This window comes from Erinaceus europaeus, chromosome 15 (genome assembly GCF_950295315.1).
Source record: "Erinaceus europaeus chromosome 15, mEriEur2.1, whole genome shotgun sequence".
Classification (NCBI taxonomy): domain Eukaryota; kingdom Metazoa; phylum Chordata; class Mammalia; order Eulipotyphla; family Erinaceidae; genus Erinaceus; species Erinaceus europaeus.
The window spans coordinates 20203417-20218495 of NC_080176.1; the positions used below are offsets into that span (position 1 = coordinate 20203417).

The following is a 15079-nucleotide window of genomic DNA, read 5'->3' on the forward strand; positions in this document are numbered from 1 at the left end:
ACCACAGGACACTCATTTATTTTGAAGTATATGAAAACGTTGAGGGGTTTCAGTGGTTTCAGTTTAGTCCCATGATAAATGTCAATTTTTTTTTTTTGTAGTGCTATTTATTAGACATTCTGCATAACCCGCTCAGATGAGGATGTAAGTCCCAGCCCGGCTGGAGCCAGGTGCACAGGCCCCGCCTCCAGCCCCGCCCCAGACAGCCCGTGTGATGTGAGCATGCGCAGGACTCCAGGGCGCGCCACTGGGCAGCTGTTTCCTCCAATCCTCAGAGGGAAGAAAGGCCCAGAAGGGCTAGTTCCTTTCCAAACTCACCCTGCATCCGACACAACAAAGAAGGGATTGTGCAAGAAGCCTTTTGTGCTGCGGGCTGATCGCCGGGCAGAGAAAGGGATTGTGCAATTGATTTGCTTAAATTAAAAAAAAAGGAGGGGGTGTTTCTATGGGGATATTACAATTTCTCAGCAGTTCAACCTCCTTGGGAGCCAAAGCTGGGCTGCAGGAGCTGCCACCGCCCGCCCCAAGTCTATTCAGTCCACACCCGCAAGGGATTGCGTGCCCGGTCCTGCCCTGAGTGGCACAGGGATCCCAGGAGCGCTGCCAGGGAGGCCTTCCAACCCCAACAACAGCCCTGTTGTTCAGAATCTCATCCACTGCTGCCAAAACTACTCGCTGCCTCCTCTGTAGGAACTGAAGGAGATCTGATGCATCTGATTATTCGGTTCGGGCACTGTTAGATTTGACGCAATCTGACTGTTTGGTTGGTACAACTTTTTCAGGTAATTTCCAATATTCACCCATCCTGGCCTTTTCGGCTCAATTGTCTAGCAGCGTGGAGCTCGTGCCTCTTCCTACATCTGTGTCCTCGTCCTTTACCGCCCCCCCCCCCCCAACCCCATTTTTATATCAGGGAGGGTATCTCATTATACTGTCGAAGCATGTTCTCAAGTTTTTCTTTCTTGGCACCTCTACAAATAAACATGAGCCTGGCTTTCAGTCTTTCCAAGTCATCTGTTAAAAAAAAAAAAAAAGGCTTATATATATATATGCCACTAAAAATAGGAGTTATTTCTTCACTCGGCAGAAAACACTGATCTTCGTTTGGGATGAAGAGATCTTGTTTTTAGTTCTTGTATTTCCTGTGATTCTCAATGTCTGTTTTTCAAAATCAGTCCTTTTGTTTAAGGCGTTTTTCTTTCTTTTTCTTTTTTCTTAAGCATTTAGAACATTCCCTACATGGCAAATTCCAAGAGGTTATAAGAGCACTTCGCTCCCGCTGACCTAGCATTTCACTCTGGAGTACACGCTCTGCTTCTTGGTTCCCTGCCTGGAAGCTGTTTTCTGCCCAAAGTATCTGAACCACTGAAAACTGAAATACCTGCTGGACACGACTAAAAATTAGACACCTGTTTCTGATATATGGATAAACTTTTTATTTATATATACATATATCAAAGGGAAAACCAATGTTCACTTAAAGCTGATTAATCTATATTTCCAATCCTGAGGATGTTTCCTTTACTGCCCACCTGTAAAAGGATTCCAATAAACTACAGTAGGCAAAAGACATAAAGAATTCAGATTCTAAAACTCCCACGGTAATAAATGATCATGATCCTCGCACTAAAATATATTTTTTAAAAAAGTCACATTCTCTGTAGTTGTACTTGGAAATACAGATCACCAGTTTCAGATGTACACGTTACATGGTCATAGGCAATTGCAAGAAGACAGTACCAAACTGTAGAAATTTTAAAAATTAACCTGAAGTTGTTATGAGCTGCATAAAAAGTGATAAAACTACTCTTCCAGGGCTCCCAACAGCTCGACAAAATCAGTGATGTACCACTCAGCATTGTCCTTTACTTGTTGCCTGATCACGTTGCCACCAAAGCCAATGAAGACATCCTAAAAAGAAGAACAGGAAAGTGGTTAAAAAAGAGAGAGAAGCTCAAAGCACAAGGACTGGCATAAGGATACCGGTTCGAGCCCCCGGCTCCCCACCTGCAGGGGGGTTGCGTCACAGGTAGTGAGTGGCCTGCAGGTGTCTATCTTATTCTACCCCTCTGTCTTCCCCTCCTCTCTCCATTTCTCTCTGTCCTATCCAACAACAATGGCATCAATAACAACAACAACAATAACTACAACAATAAAACAACAAGGGCAGCAAAAGGGAGTAAGTAAAAGGGGGAAAATGGCCACCAGGAGCAGTAGAGTCACGTAGCCATGAGCTTGAGTAACAAAGCTGGTGGTAAAACAAACAAAAACTTTGCAAAGTGCATTACATTCAGCCTAAGGAAGTCTACTGGAAGGGCTCACTTATAGGTGGTACTTAATAAGCAAGGCAAGAGGGGATCGGGCGGTAGCCCAGCGGGTTAAGCACACGTGACGCAAAGCGCAAGGACCAGCGGAAGGATCCCAGTTTGAGCCCCCGAATTCCCACCTGCAGGGGGGTCACTTCACAGACGGTGAAGCAGGTCTGCAGGTGTCTGTCTTTCTCTCCCCCTCTCTGTCTTCCCCTCCTCTCTCCATTTCTCTCTGTCCTATCCAACAACAACGATGTCAATAACAACGATAATAACAACCACAACAATGGTAAAACAACCATTGTTGGTAACAAAAGGGGAAAAAATGGCCTCCAGGAGCATTGGATTCGTGGTACAGGCACTGAGCCCCGGCAATAACCTTGGAGGAAAATAATAATAATAAGTAAGGCAAGAAAAGGAAAACACAGGATGAAATTTGGACTGAGTGGAGTGTATTACAACAAAGAGAAAGACTCCGGACTTGGGGAAGTTGGCAGAGGAGGGGGAGAGGGTGCTGGATACCCAGCACATGAAGGTGAAAAGTGGCTTGGGTTGGTGATGGGAGTGGTGTGCAGACTTCTCTGACGGGGAGGGGGATATAAAAAACTGGATTCAGGCTGGTGACGCAGCTCACTTGGCTAGTGCGCTGCTTTGCCATGTGCCTGACCCAGGTTCGTGCCTGGTTCCTACTGTACTGAAGGAAGCTTTGGTGCTGTACTCTCCTCTCTGCCTCTAGCTCTACCAAAAGGGGGGAGGGGGGACGAGCAGTGTGCCACACCCGGCTGAATGCACATACTGTCATGTACAAGGATCTGAGTTTGAGCCCCTGTACCCAAGCAGGTCTACAGGTGTCTAGCTCACTTTTTTTTTTTTTTTTTTTTTTGCCACCAGGGTTATTGTTGGGGCTTAGTGCCTGCACTATGAATCTACTGCTCCCAATGGCCATTTTTTTTCTTGCTACCTTTATTTGACAGGACAGACAGAAAGTGGGGGTGAGGGGTGGGGGGAGATGGAGGTGTACCACCACCCTCCCCTTCATGGAAATTTTTTTTTTAATATTTATTCCTCTTTGTTGCCCTTGTTATTTTACTGTTGTAGTTATTATTGTTGTTGTTATTGGTGTCGTCATTGTTGGATAGGACAGAGAGAAATGGAGAGAGGATGGGGAGACAGAGGGGGAGAGAAAAACAGACACCTGCAGACCTGCTTTGCCACTTCTGAAGCGTCCCCCCTGCAGCTGGGGAGCTGGGGGTTTGAACCTGCATCCTTGTGCTTAGTACCATGTGCGCTTAACCGGGTGTACCACCACCTGGCTCCCATAAATACATCTTTCAAGTGAAACACAAGTACAAAGGGAAGGAAATAGTTGTCTTCATACATACAGCTGGAGGGCAGGCTTCCATGTCTGTGGCTCCATCTCCGATCATAACTATTTTCTTAAAATGAAACTTTTCCTTTAAGAGCTTGATGACTTTGCCTTTCCCACCAGATTCCGCTGTCGGCTGCATCTCATCAAAACCTGCATATTCACCTAAAAAGAGCAGTTAGTGTTAAGGAGCCCTAGAGTTAGATTAGTGGGGTTAGCGCTTTTTTGAAAAAATTATTTAATTTATAAATTTCTCTCCCTTGCTATTCCAGTCTCCCTTCTCAATTTCTCTCTGTCCTACCAAATAAAAGAAAGATTATGGAGGTCGGGCAGTAGTACAGCGGGTTAAGCGCACGTAGAGCAAAGCGCAAGGACTGGCAAAAGGATCCGGGTTCGAGCCCCTGGCTCCCCACCTGCAGGGGAGTCACTTCACAGGCAGTGAAACAGGTCTGCAGGTGTCTATCTTTCTCTCCCCCTCTGTCTTCCCATCCTCTCTCCATTTCTCTCTGTCCTATCCAACAATGACGACATTAATAACAACAATAACTACAACAACAATTTTTAAAAAGGGCAAAAAAGGGGGGAAAAAAGCAGAAAAAAAAAGAGAGATTATTTTAATTATTATTATTTAGTTTCAAAGGTACTGGCTACTGCTAGGCATAAATGGAGACATCTTGGGGGTCCGGCGGTAGCCGCAGCAGATTAAGCGCACGTGGTGCAAAGCACAAGGACCAGCATAAGGATCCCAGTTCGAGCCCCGGCTCCCCACACGCAGGGGAGTCGCTTCACAGGCGGTGAAGCAGGTCTGCAGGTGTCTGTCTTTCTCTCCCCCGTCTCCATTTCTCTCTGTCCTATCCAGCAACAACAATAATGACAACAAGGGTAACAAAAAGGACAACAAAATGAGAAAAATGGCCTCCAAGAGCAGTGGATTCATAGTGTAGGCACCGAGCCCCAGCAGTAACCCTGGAGATGAAAAAAAAAAAAAGGAAACATCTTGAGGTGACTGAAAATATATCTGGGGTTCAGATAGGGGGCCCATGCAGTGACTCACTAACAAACTCTCCTCCCTGAGTCTACACAGGTTCAAACACAACGAGAGTTTTCAGAAGACTGGAAAACAACCCACAAGAAAATAAGCCATGTGGAATATCTAGGAATCAACATCTTCCTAACAAGTAGATGAAGTAAATGTCCACAGAAAACAAAGCTCAGAGAGGTAATGATCCAAGACTACTGGCCAGAGCAAAGGATACCCAGTGGGTAATTGAATCGCTATGTCAATAGATTGAGAATCACTTTTTAAACTATTTTGATTTATTTACTATTGAATAGCGACAGAGAGAAATTGAGAGAGGGGAGACAGAGAGGGGAGAGAGACAGACACCTGCAGCTCTACTTCACCACTCGCGAGGCTTTCTCCCCTTGCAGGTGGGGACCAGGGGCTTGAATCTGGCCTTGTACATTGTAATGTGAGCGCTTAGCCAGGTGTGCCACCACCTGGCCCCAGATAGAGAATCATTTATATCAATGCTTAATGCCAGCTCGTTTAAGTTCCTTTTTTGTTGGGACATGAACATAATTAGCATATAGCTGACGTCAGCCTGACAAGCATACTGTGGACTGAGACACACCCAGACGGGATGGTGGGTGGATAGGACGCTGTTTAAGGGAACGTGTGGAAGAAACTGTGCTCTCTGTTCCTGTTGCCCTTGCCTGCTCTCCTTCTCCCAGGGACCCGCCATACTGCTCCCCACCCCACCCCCACCCAGGACCTGATCACGTGTAGCTGAGTGCTGGTGACTTTAGCTGAAAGACTCTTCTTAGCTCGCTGCCATCATGACTAGCTGATCTTTGCCTCTCTGTCCCTGTGCTTGTCTTGTACCCAAATAACCAGCATAGTAATAAACCTATTTGTCAAACCCTAGCGAAAGTCACGTGGAGGTTTTTATATATATGTTTTAAATATTTTGTTTATTTATCAATGAGAGGGATAGGAAGAGAGAGAGAGAAAGAAACAGACATCACTCTGGTACTTGTGTTGCCAAGGATGGAACTCAGGACCTCATACTTGAGAGTCCAATGCTTTATCCACTGCACCACCTCCCAGACCACAGGTTTTTATTTTTTAATTATTATACTTTTTTTTTTTTTTTGCAGACAGAGACAGAGAAAGAGTGACCACAGCACCCAAGCCTCTTCCACTGCTGTGGGGACCAGGCTCGAGGGTTTGGCAAAGCAGTGCACTCCCCAAGCTGAGTTATTCTGCCGGCCACATCAAGCAACGTTTCAGCAGACCTTACCTAGAATACAGAAAACTAAAAATTATAAGACACAGAAGAAGGGCGGGGTGGGGGGGAGAGGTTACCATTAAAGTAGAATTTCAGTCTGTTGGCAAACACGTTGGTCAACGGAATGTTGAGCTTGGAAGCCACGTGCTCCACGATGCTCCGGAAGCCGCCAGAAATGAGGAAAACCTGGACATTTCGCTCTTGCAGGCGACTTACAAGCTCCCTGCAAAAAAAAGGTGGGGGGAATAATAATAAAAGAAATAGAAAATCTCCAGTACCAGTTAATGCAAAAGAAACAGGAAAAGAAAATGAGAACAGACTTGTCTCCTGAACACGTCTGCCAAACAACACGAGGCCTGTCGTCTTGGAAATTAATCTTTTATGCACGTCATTCTGATGCACTTAGAAATTCATGGAGGGGCTGGGCAGTGGTGTGCCCAGTAAGCACACGTTACCATGCTCAAGGACCTGGGTTCAAGCCCTCGGCCCCCACCTGTAGGAGGGAAGTTTCACGAGAGGTGAAGCGGTGCTGCAAGGCGCTCGCACTCGCTCGCTCGCTCTCTCTCTCCCTTCTCTCTTGATTTCTGTCTCTGTCCAAGAAGTAAACAAATAATATTTTAAAGAGAGAGATTCAGGGGCAGGTGGTGGCACACCTGGTAACGTGAACATGCTACGGTGTACAAGACCCAGGTTCGAGCCCCCAGTCTCCACATGCAAAGGAGGAAACTTCACTAGTGGTAAAGCAGTGTTGCAGGCCTTTCTCTCTCTCATATTATTTTTCTTTTCTTTTTTTTAATATTTATTTATTTTCCTTTTTGTTGCCCTTGTTTTATCGTTGTAGTTATTATTGTTGTTCTTGATGTTGTTGTTGTTGGATAGGACAGAGAGAAATGGAGAGAGGAGGGGAAGACAGAGAAGGGGAGAGAAAGACAAGACACCTGCAGACCTGCTTCACCGCCTGTGAAGCGACTCCCCTGCAGGTGAGGAGCCGGAGGCTCTAACCAGGATCCTTACGCCGGTCCTTGTGCTTTGCGCCACGTGCGCTTAACCTGCTGTGCTATCGCCCGACTCCCTTATTTTCTTTTATTTATTTATTAATTAGAAAAATAGGTGGAGAGAAAAAAAAAAAAACAGTCATCACTCTGGTACATGTCCTGCTGGGATTAAACTCAGGACCTCATGGTTAAGAACCCAATGCTTTATCCACTGTGCCACTTCCCGGACCACTGTTTTATCCATTTTAAATTTTTTGTGGACAGAGACCAAGACAAATTGCGAAGGGAGGGAGTGACAGAGAGAGACAGAGAGACATCTGCAGCCCAATTTCAGCCCTCATGCAGCTGTCCCCTGCATGTAGCTCCTTGCACACTGTAATGTGTACACTTACCCAGGTCTGCTGCCATCTGGCTCTAGTGTCTCCTTCTCCCCCCTTCCCTCTTAATTTCTCTCTGTATCTCTCCAAAATAAGTAAATAAACAAATAAAACTTTAAAGAGAGAGATCTTGGCTTGGCTGCTTTAAGAGTCCAGCCCACAACCCTAGTCTGTACACAGACAGACCTAGAAACCCAAGATGAAGAGGTGGCTTAGGCACTCCCCAGGGAGAAAGGGAGGCAGACAGGAGAACCCAGCAGCCACACAAGATCATATCCAAGACCCACACAGAAGGGGCTGACGGGACAGACAGAGCATCTCTTACCTTATGCCTGGGGTCAGATGTGGGGGGTGCTCTGCTAGGAGCCTTTGCACCTGTTCCCTAGAGGGCTGGATCAGCGCTAGGCGCTCCGTAAGGGCAGCCTTGAAAGGCACAGACCCCCCCATGGCCCGTCGTGTCCTAGGAGGAAAACCCCACAGTCAGATCAACCGACTGATTACATCTCTGAGCTCCACATATCCGACCCCCCCACCCCCAATTCCTTCCAGCAGCCGTCTGTGAGGAAGGTGCATGGAGCCCCTCTGCACAGCTGACATGCCGCAGGGCATGGAGGCGAGGCCGGGCACAAGTATTCACAAGGTTTGCGTGAGAGGCACGTTCACATTTTGGAGCCAGATCCTTTGCCTCCACAGCTCTACCATGGAGCAGTCTGAGAAAAGTACACACACTATACCCAAGAACGTTTCTTAAACACATGTTTCTCTCTCTCATTAGTTTGTTTGTTTATTTCTTAATTTCTTATTGGGGAATTAATGTTTTACAAAATGCAATAGTTTGTACATGCTTGGTGCCTGTATTACAAATCCACTGCTCCTGGTAGCCATTTTTTCTTTTTCTTTCCTTTTTTGTTTTTATTGGGTAGGAGAGAAATTGACTGGGGTAGGGAGAGGGAGAAAGAAAGGGAGAGAGAGGGAGAGAGGAGGGGAGGGGGGGGAGAGAGAGAGAGAGAGAAACACCTGCAGATCTACTTCTCCACTTATGAAATGTCTCTCCTACAGGTGGGGAGCCAAGGGCTCAAACCTGGATCCTTGGCCAGGGTCCTATGTGCTTTTAACCAGGTGTGTCACCATCCAGTCCCCCACTTTTTTTTTCTTTCTATTTTTATTTGGTGTGACAAATAAATTGAGAGGGGAGGTGTCAATAGAAAGAAAGAGGGAGTTGGGCGGTAGCGCAGGAGGTTAAGCGCACGTGGCACAAAGCACAAGGACCGGCACAAGGATCCCAGTTTGAGCCCCCGACTCCCCACCTGCAGGGGAGTCGCTTCACAGGCGGTGAAGCAGGTCTGCAGGTGTCTATCTCTCTCTCTGTCTTCCCCTCCTCTCTCCATTTCTCTCTGTCCTATCGAAAAATGACATCAATAACAACAACAATAATAACCACAACAATAAAACAATAAGGGCAACAAAAGTAAATAAATAAATATATATATATATTTAAAAAAGAAGAAAAATTGTGTTTTAAAATACTACTTTGTTAGGGCAAGGCCGGGCGCAAGGATTCTGGTTCAAGTCCCCGGCTCCCCACCTGTAGGGGGGTTGCTTCGCAAGCAGTGAAGCACGTCTGCAAGTGACTTTCTCTCCTCATCTCTGTCTTCCCCTCCTCTCTGTTTCTCTCTGTCCCATCCAACAACAACAAAAATGGAAAAAAGATGGCCGCTAGGAGCAGTGGATTTGTGGGGCAGGCACTGAGCCCGAGCGATAACCATGAAGGCAAAATAAAATAAACCTACTTTGTGAGCAAACCTGAAAGATCACTTTTTTTAAAAAAAAATATTTTATCTATTTATTCTTATTTATCATATAGGGACAGAGAGAAATTGAGAGGGAAGGAGAGACAGACAGATAGGTCACACTCTCGATCTCCCCAGCCTGTCCTCTTTGGTTACAGTTATCCTCTGACCAACCTAAGAGTTCTAAGAGTTGTCTTATTTGCATTTGTCTGTCCGAGGGAACTAGTTTTGTTTTCCCTGAGCCTGCTGAGCTCTGGCTTATGGTGGTGGTGCTGGGGATTGAACCTGGGGCCTTTAGGGCTTGAAGCATGAATGGCTTTTGCAGAACCATTCACTATGCAATCACCCAAGCCCAGAAACTAGGTTTGTTTGGTTTTTTTTTTGCCTCAGGGTTATTGGTGAGGCTTAATGCCTGCACCACACATCCACTGCTCCTGGAGGCTATTTTTTTCCCTTTCGTTGCCCTTGTTGTTTATCATTGTGGTTATTGTTATTGTTATTGATGTTGTTGGTTAGGACAGAGAAAAATGGAGAGAGGAGGGGAAGACAGAGAGGGGGAGAGAAAGATAGACACCTGCAGACCTGCTTCACCACTTTTTTCTGCTTCACCACTTTTTTTTTTTTTTAATTTTTTTTTTTCCCTCCAGCGTTATTGCTGGGCTCAGTGCCTGCACCATGAATCCACCACTCCTGGAGGCCATTTTTTCCCCCTTTTGTTGCCCTCCTTGTTGCAGCCTCGCTGTGGTTATTATTATTGCCATTGTTGATGTTGTTCATTGTTGGGTAGGACAGAGCGAAGTGGAGAGAGGAGGGTAAGACAGAGAGGGGGAGAGAAAGACACCTGCAGACCTGCTTCACCGCCTGTGAAGCAACTCCCCTGCAGGTGGGGAGCCGGGGGCTTGAACCGGGATCCTTACGCCGGTCCTTACACTTTGCACCACATGCGCCTAACCCACTGCACCACCGCCCGACCCCCGCTTCACCACTTTTGAAGTGACCCCCCTGCAGGTGGGGAGCTGGGGGAGACGGGGGCCGAACCTGGATCTTTATGCCGGTCCTTAGGCTTCATGCCATGTGCACTTAACCCGCTGCACTACCTGATCCCCTCAGAAACTAGTTTTTAACCATATTTACATGAATGATTATTGTTGTTTGTTTGGCTTTGTTTTTGTTTTTACCAGAGCACTGCTCAGCTCTGGCTTATGGTGGTGCAGGGGACTGAACCTGGGACTTTAGAGACTCAGGCATGAGAGTCTCTTTGTATCACCATTTTGCTATCTACCCCCTGAATGACTATTGCTGACTACCAGATACAGTTTTAAGTGATGAAATGAAAAGCCTGGTGCCCATGTTTAAAAGTGAGGGACCAAAGCCCAGGAGTTTGGACTCTGATCCAGCCAGACATGAAAAGTCAATCTCGTCTGCAATTACTTATCATTCTACTGAAACAAACAAATCTAGTTTCCTACATTTCTGACACTGCATCTTCAACTCCACAGAACTTGGCCAGCTCATCAATTCCTTCTTCTCGAATAACTGTGCTGTCAACATCGAAGCACACGGCATCGGCTGAACAGAAAAGTTTCCTCAGCTCTGAGTGGGAGACCATCCTTGGACGAAGTCTGCTCCTGTGGGAGGAAAAAGAAATACACTCAAAGACATCAAATACCATCATCAGAAGGTCCAATGTGGCCAACAGACTAGGATTCATTGGGATTTCAACAAAGTCATGATGCATTTTTGCGTAAAAAAAAACACCTCCTCATGAGGGGCTGGGTGGTGATGCAACTGGTTGAGCGCACATGTTACAATGTGTAAGGGCCTGGGTTCAAGCTCCCAGTCTCCACCTGCAGGGGGAAAGTTTCACAAGTGGTGAAGCAGGTCTTTGGGTATTTCTCTGCCTCTCTCCCTCTCTATCTCCCTTTCAATTTCTGGCTGTATCTATCTAATAAATAAAGATAATAATAAAAAGAAAAGAAAAGAAAAATACCTTGTGACCACATAAGCTAAGACCTGTGGACTCACTCGCTTTTTTTTTTTTTTTTTTTAATATTTATTCCCTTTTGTTGCCCTTGTTGTTTTATTGTTGTAGTTATTGTTGTCATCGTTGTTGGATAGGACAGAGAGAAATGGAGAGAGAGAAGGAAGACAGAGAGGGGGGAGAGAAAGACAGACACCTGAGGACCTGCTTCACCACTTGTGAAGCGACTTCCCTGCAGGTGGGGAGCCGGGGGCTCGAACTGGGATCCTTACGCTGACCCTTGTGCTTCGCGCCACCTGCGCTTAACCTGCTGAGCTACTGCCTAACTCCCGACTCACTCACTTCTTAATACAAACCAAGCTCCATCTGAACTCTGTACTTCTTTAAAATATATTATATATATTCTTTTATTATTATTATTGAATAAAGACAGAGAGAAACTGAGGGGGGGAGAGAGAGACAGAGACAGCTGTATCCCTGCCTCACCACTTGCAAAGCTTTCCCCCTGTAGGTGGAGACCAGAGGCTTGAACCCAGGTCCTTGAGCACTGTAATGTGTGCACTTAACCAGGTGTGCCACCATCTAGTCCCCCCCAAAAAAAATACATATATATATATATATATATATATATTTGCCTCCAGGGTTATTGCTGGGGCTTGGTGCACAAATATACAATGATAAACAATAGGGGCAACAAAAGGGAAAAAATAGCCTCCAGGGGCAGCAGATAAGTAGTGCAGGCACCGAGCCCCAGTGATAACTAAGAAGTTGGAAAAGAGAATATATATATATATCCTTCAGAGTCTAAAATATTAACTAGCTGGCCCCTTGCAGAACACATTGCTGACCCCTGCCTGGAGTTCTTAAAGACAGTACTCTAAATAGGACACATGAAGTTCGCTGGAGACCCACTAATAAGGGGAGAGAGAGCTGGGGTTCTGCAAACAATTTTCAAACCTGGGCTCTGAGCTCCAATGTTCAATCCCCAGTACCATGATCAGTAGGGCAGGGGAGATAACATTAATGGATCCAGTTAGATAACAGAATCTGCACTGAAATGAGTAGCTGGAACGTGACTGGAGATCCCATTCAACGGAAAACTAGAGTAAGGAAACATGGACACTCTGCTAGGTGAGAGCCCCGTCGACGTGTTTGTAAGAGCTCTGAATGGCTTCTCTCTTTCTCCCTCTTTCTGTCTTGCTGTCTGCTAGGTGAACACCCATTGAGATGTGACTAAGAGGGCTTCTCTCTCTCTTTCTTCCTCTCTTTCTCTCTCTCTCTCCCCCCCTCCCTCTCTTTCAACTGTTCTCAATTTTCTTGAATAAAGTTTTAAATTCCTGGGAAAATAAAAGAAAGAAAACAGGGACACCGGGGGCTGGCCGGGTGGTGGTGCATCCAGTTAAGTGCACTTAGTACTAAGCCCAAGAAAACACAGGTTGGGGGTCAGGCCGTGGCACAGCGGGTTAAGCGCACAAGAAGCAAAGCCCAAAGATCAGCGTAAGGATCCCGGTTCGAGCCCTCAGCTCCCCACCTGCAGGGGAGTCGCTTCACAAGCGGTGAAGCAGGTCTGCAGGTGTCTTTCTCTCCCCCCTCTCTGTCTTTCTCTCCTCTCTCCATTTCCCTCTGTCCTATACAACAACAAACAACATCAACAACAACAATAATGACCACAACAAGGCTACAACAACAACAAGGGCAACAAAAGAGAAAAAAAATTCCCTCCAGGAGCAATGGATTTATGGTGCAGGCACTGAGCCCCAGCAATAACCCTGGAGGCAAAAAAGGGGGGTCGGGCGGTGGCGCAGCAGGTTAAGTGCACATGGTGCAAAGCGCAAGGACTGGCATTAAGCATCCCGGTTTGAGCCCTCAGCTCCCCACCTGCAGGGGAGTCGCTTGACAGGTGGTGAAGCAGGTCTGCAGGTGTCTATCTTTCCCCTTCTCTGTCTTCCCCTCCTCTCTCCATTTCTCTCTGTCCTATCCAGCAACAACGACATCAACCGCAGTAATAACTACAACAACAATAAAAATAACAATGGCAACAAAAAGTAAATATTTTTTAAAAATCTTAAGAAAAAAAATAAAACATGGGCACTGAACACATTTGCTTTGAGCTAACCAGTCTGATTTTCACCCACTGTCATCTTGTTGATGCCAGTCCCTCAACTTAGAAGACATGTTCTTCCCAGGTTCATACATAGGTGTGTATTTATATATTTATATTTATAATAATAATTATTATTATTGCCTCCAGAGTTACTGCTGGGGCTTCGTGCCTGCACTATGAATCCACTGCTCCCGGAGGCTATTTTGTTTTCCCTTTTCTTGCCCTTGTTGTTATTGATGTCGTCGTTGTTGGATAGGACAGAGAGAAATTGAGAGAGGAAGGGAAGACAGAGAGGGAGAGAGAAAGACAGACACCTGCAGACCTGCTTCACAGCCCGTGCAGCGACCCCCCTGCAGGAGGGGAACCAGGGGCTCAAACCAGGAACCTTAGGCTGCTGTTCCTTGAGCTTCATGCCATGTGCACTACCACCCGCCCCCCCCCCATTTATACTTTTTTAAGGAATTTTTTTTAAGGGCTGGGTGGTGGTACACCTGGTTGAGCACACATGCTACAATGTGCAAAGACCCAGATTCAATACCACAGTGCTCCCCTGCAGGGGACTGCTTCACAAGCGGTAAGACAGTGCTGCAGATGTCTCTCTCCCTCTCTCTCTCCCCTGTCCCACTTCATTTCTCTCAGTCTCTACCAAATAAACAATACAGAGGGATTTAAGGATTCGGTTCAAGTCCCCAGCTCCCCAACTGCAAGAGAGTTGCTTCACAAGCAGTGAAGCAGGTCTGCATGTGTCTTTCTCTCCCCCTCTCTATCTTCCCCTCCTCTATTGATTTCTTTCTGTCCTATCCAACAACAATGACAGCAATAACAATGATAAACAACAAGGGCAACAAAAGGGAAAAAATGGCCTCCAGGAGCAGTGGATCTGTAGTGCAGGCACTGAGCCCCAGCAATAACCCTGGAGGCAAAATAAATAAATAAAAATAAATTAAAAAAAGAAAGAAAGAATTTTTTCTTTCTTTTTGTACCAGAGCAATTACCAGCTCTGATTTACGGTGATATGGGGACAGAAAAAAATTTTTTTTTAATTTTTTTTTTATATTTATTTATTTTCCCTTTTGTTGCCCTTGTTTGTTATCGATGTTGTTATGGATGTTGTCATTGTTGGATAGGACAGAGAGAAATGGAGAGAGGACGGGAAGACAGAGAGGGGGAGAGAAAGACAGACACCTGCAGACCTGCTTCATCGCCTATGAAGCGACTCCCCTGCAGGTGGGGAGCCAGGGGCTTGAACCGGGATCCTTATGCTGGTCCTTGCGATTTGCACCACGTGCACTTATGGTACTGTGCTATCGCCCGACTCCCAGAAATATATATATATATTATTTTTCTTAAATTTATTTAATTTTTGTTGACCTTGTTATTTTTTATTGTTGTTGTTATTGATGTTGTCATTGTTATTGGATAGGACAGAGAGAAATGGAGAGGAGAGAAAGACAGAGAGGGGGAAAGATAGACACCCGCAGACCTGCTTCACCGCCTGTGAAGCCACTCCCCTGCAGGTGAGGAGCCGGGGGCTCAAACCAGGATCCTTAAGCCGGTCCTTGAGCTTCTCACCATGTGCTCTTAACCTACTGTGCTACCACCTGATTCCCCAGAAAAATATTTTTTAAAGATGTATTTATTTATTTGAGCCAGAGAAAAAAAACAACAGCACCGCTCAGTACTAATTTATGGTGATGCTGGGAACCTGGGACCTCCAGAACCTCGGGCACACAAGTCCTGCACTGTAAGAAACCGAGCTATCTCCTCAGTCCTAGGTCCCCTCTTCCAGGCTGAGTTCCTCTGCCGTTTGGGTCTCATCTGTGTTCTCTCATTACCACCACCACCCCAAGATAGATACTGGGCTAA

The 15079-nt window shown here is 46.1% G+C and overlaps 1 protein-coding gene across 1 annotated transcript in view; it reads right to left on the bottom strand.

Moving 5' to 3' along the window:
- Positions 1–1412: 1412 nt before the first annotated feature.
- The window catches only part of PSPH (phosphoserine phosphatase), a 31477-nt gene continuing 17810 nt past the window's right edge, over positions 1413–15079 (bottom strand). The window contains exons 2-6 of the mRNA XM_007530048.3: positions 10598–10756; positions 7664–7798; positions 6044–6189; positions 3692–3840; positions 1413–1911 (exon numbers count right to left, since the gene is read on the bottom strand). Of these exons, the coding sequence (XP_007530110.2) occupies positions 1804–1911; positions 3692–3840; positions 6044–6189; positions 7664–7798; positions 10598–10756 (697 nt within the window). The 3' untranslated portion in view covers positions 1413–1803. The remainder of the gene's footprint in view (positions 1912–3691; positions 3841–6043; positions 6190–7663; positions 7799–10597; positions 10757–15079) is intronic.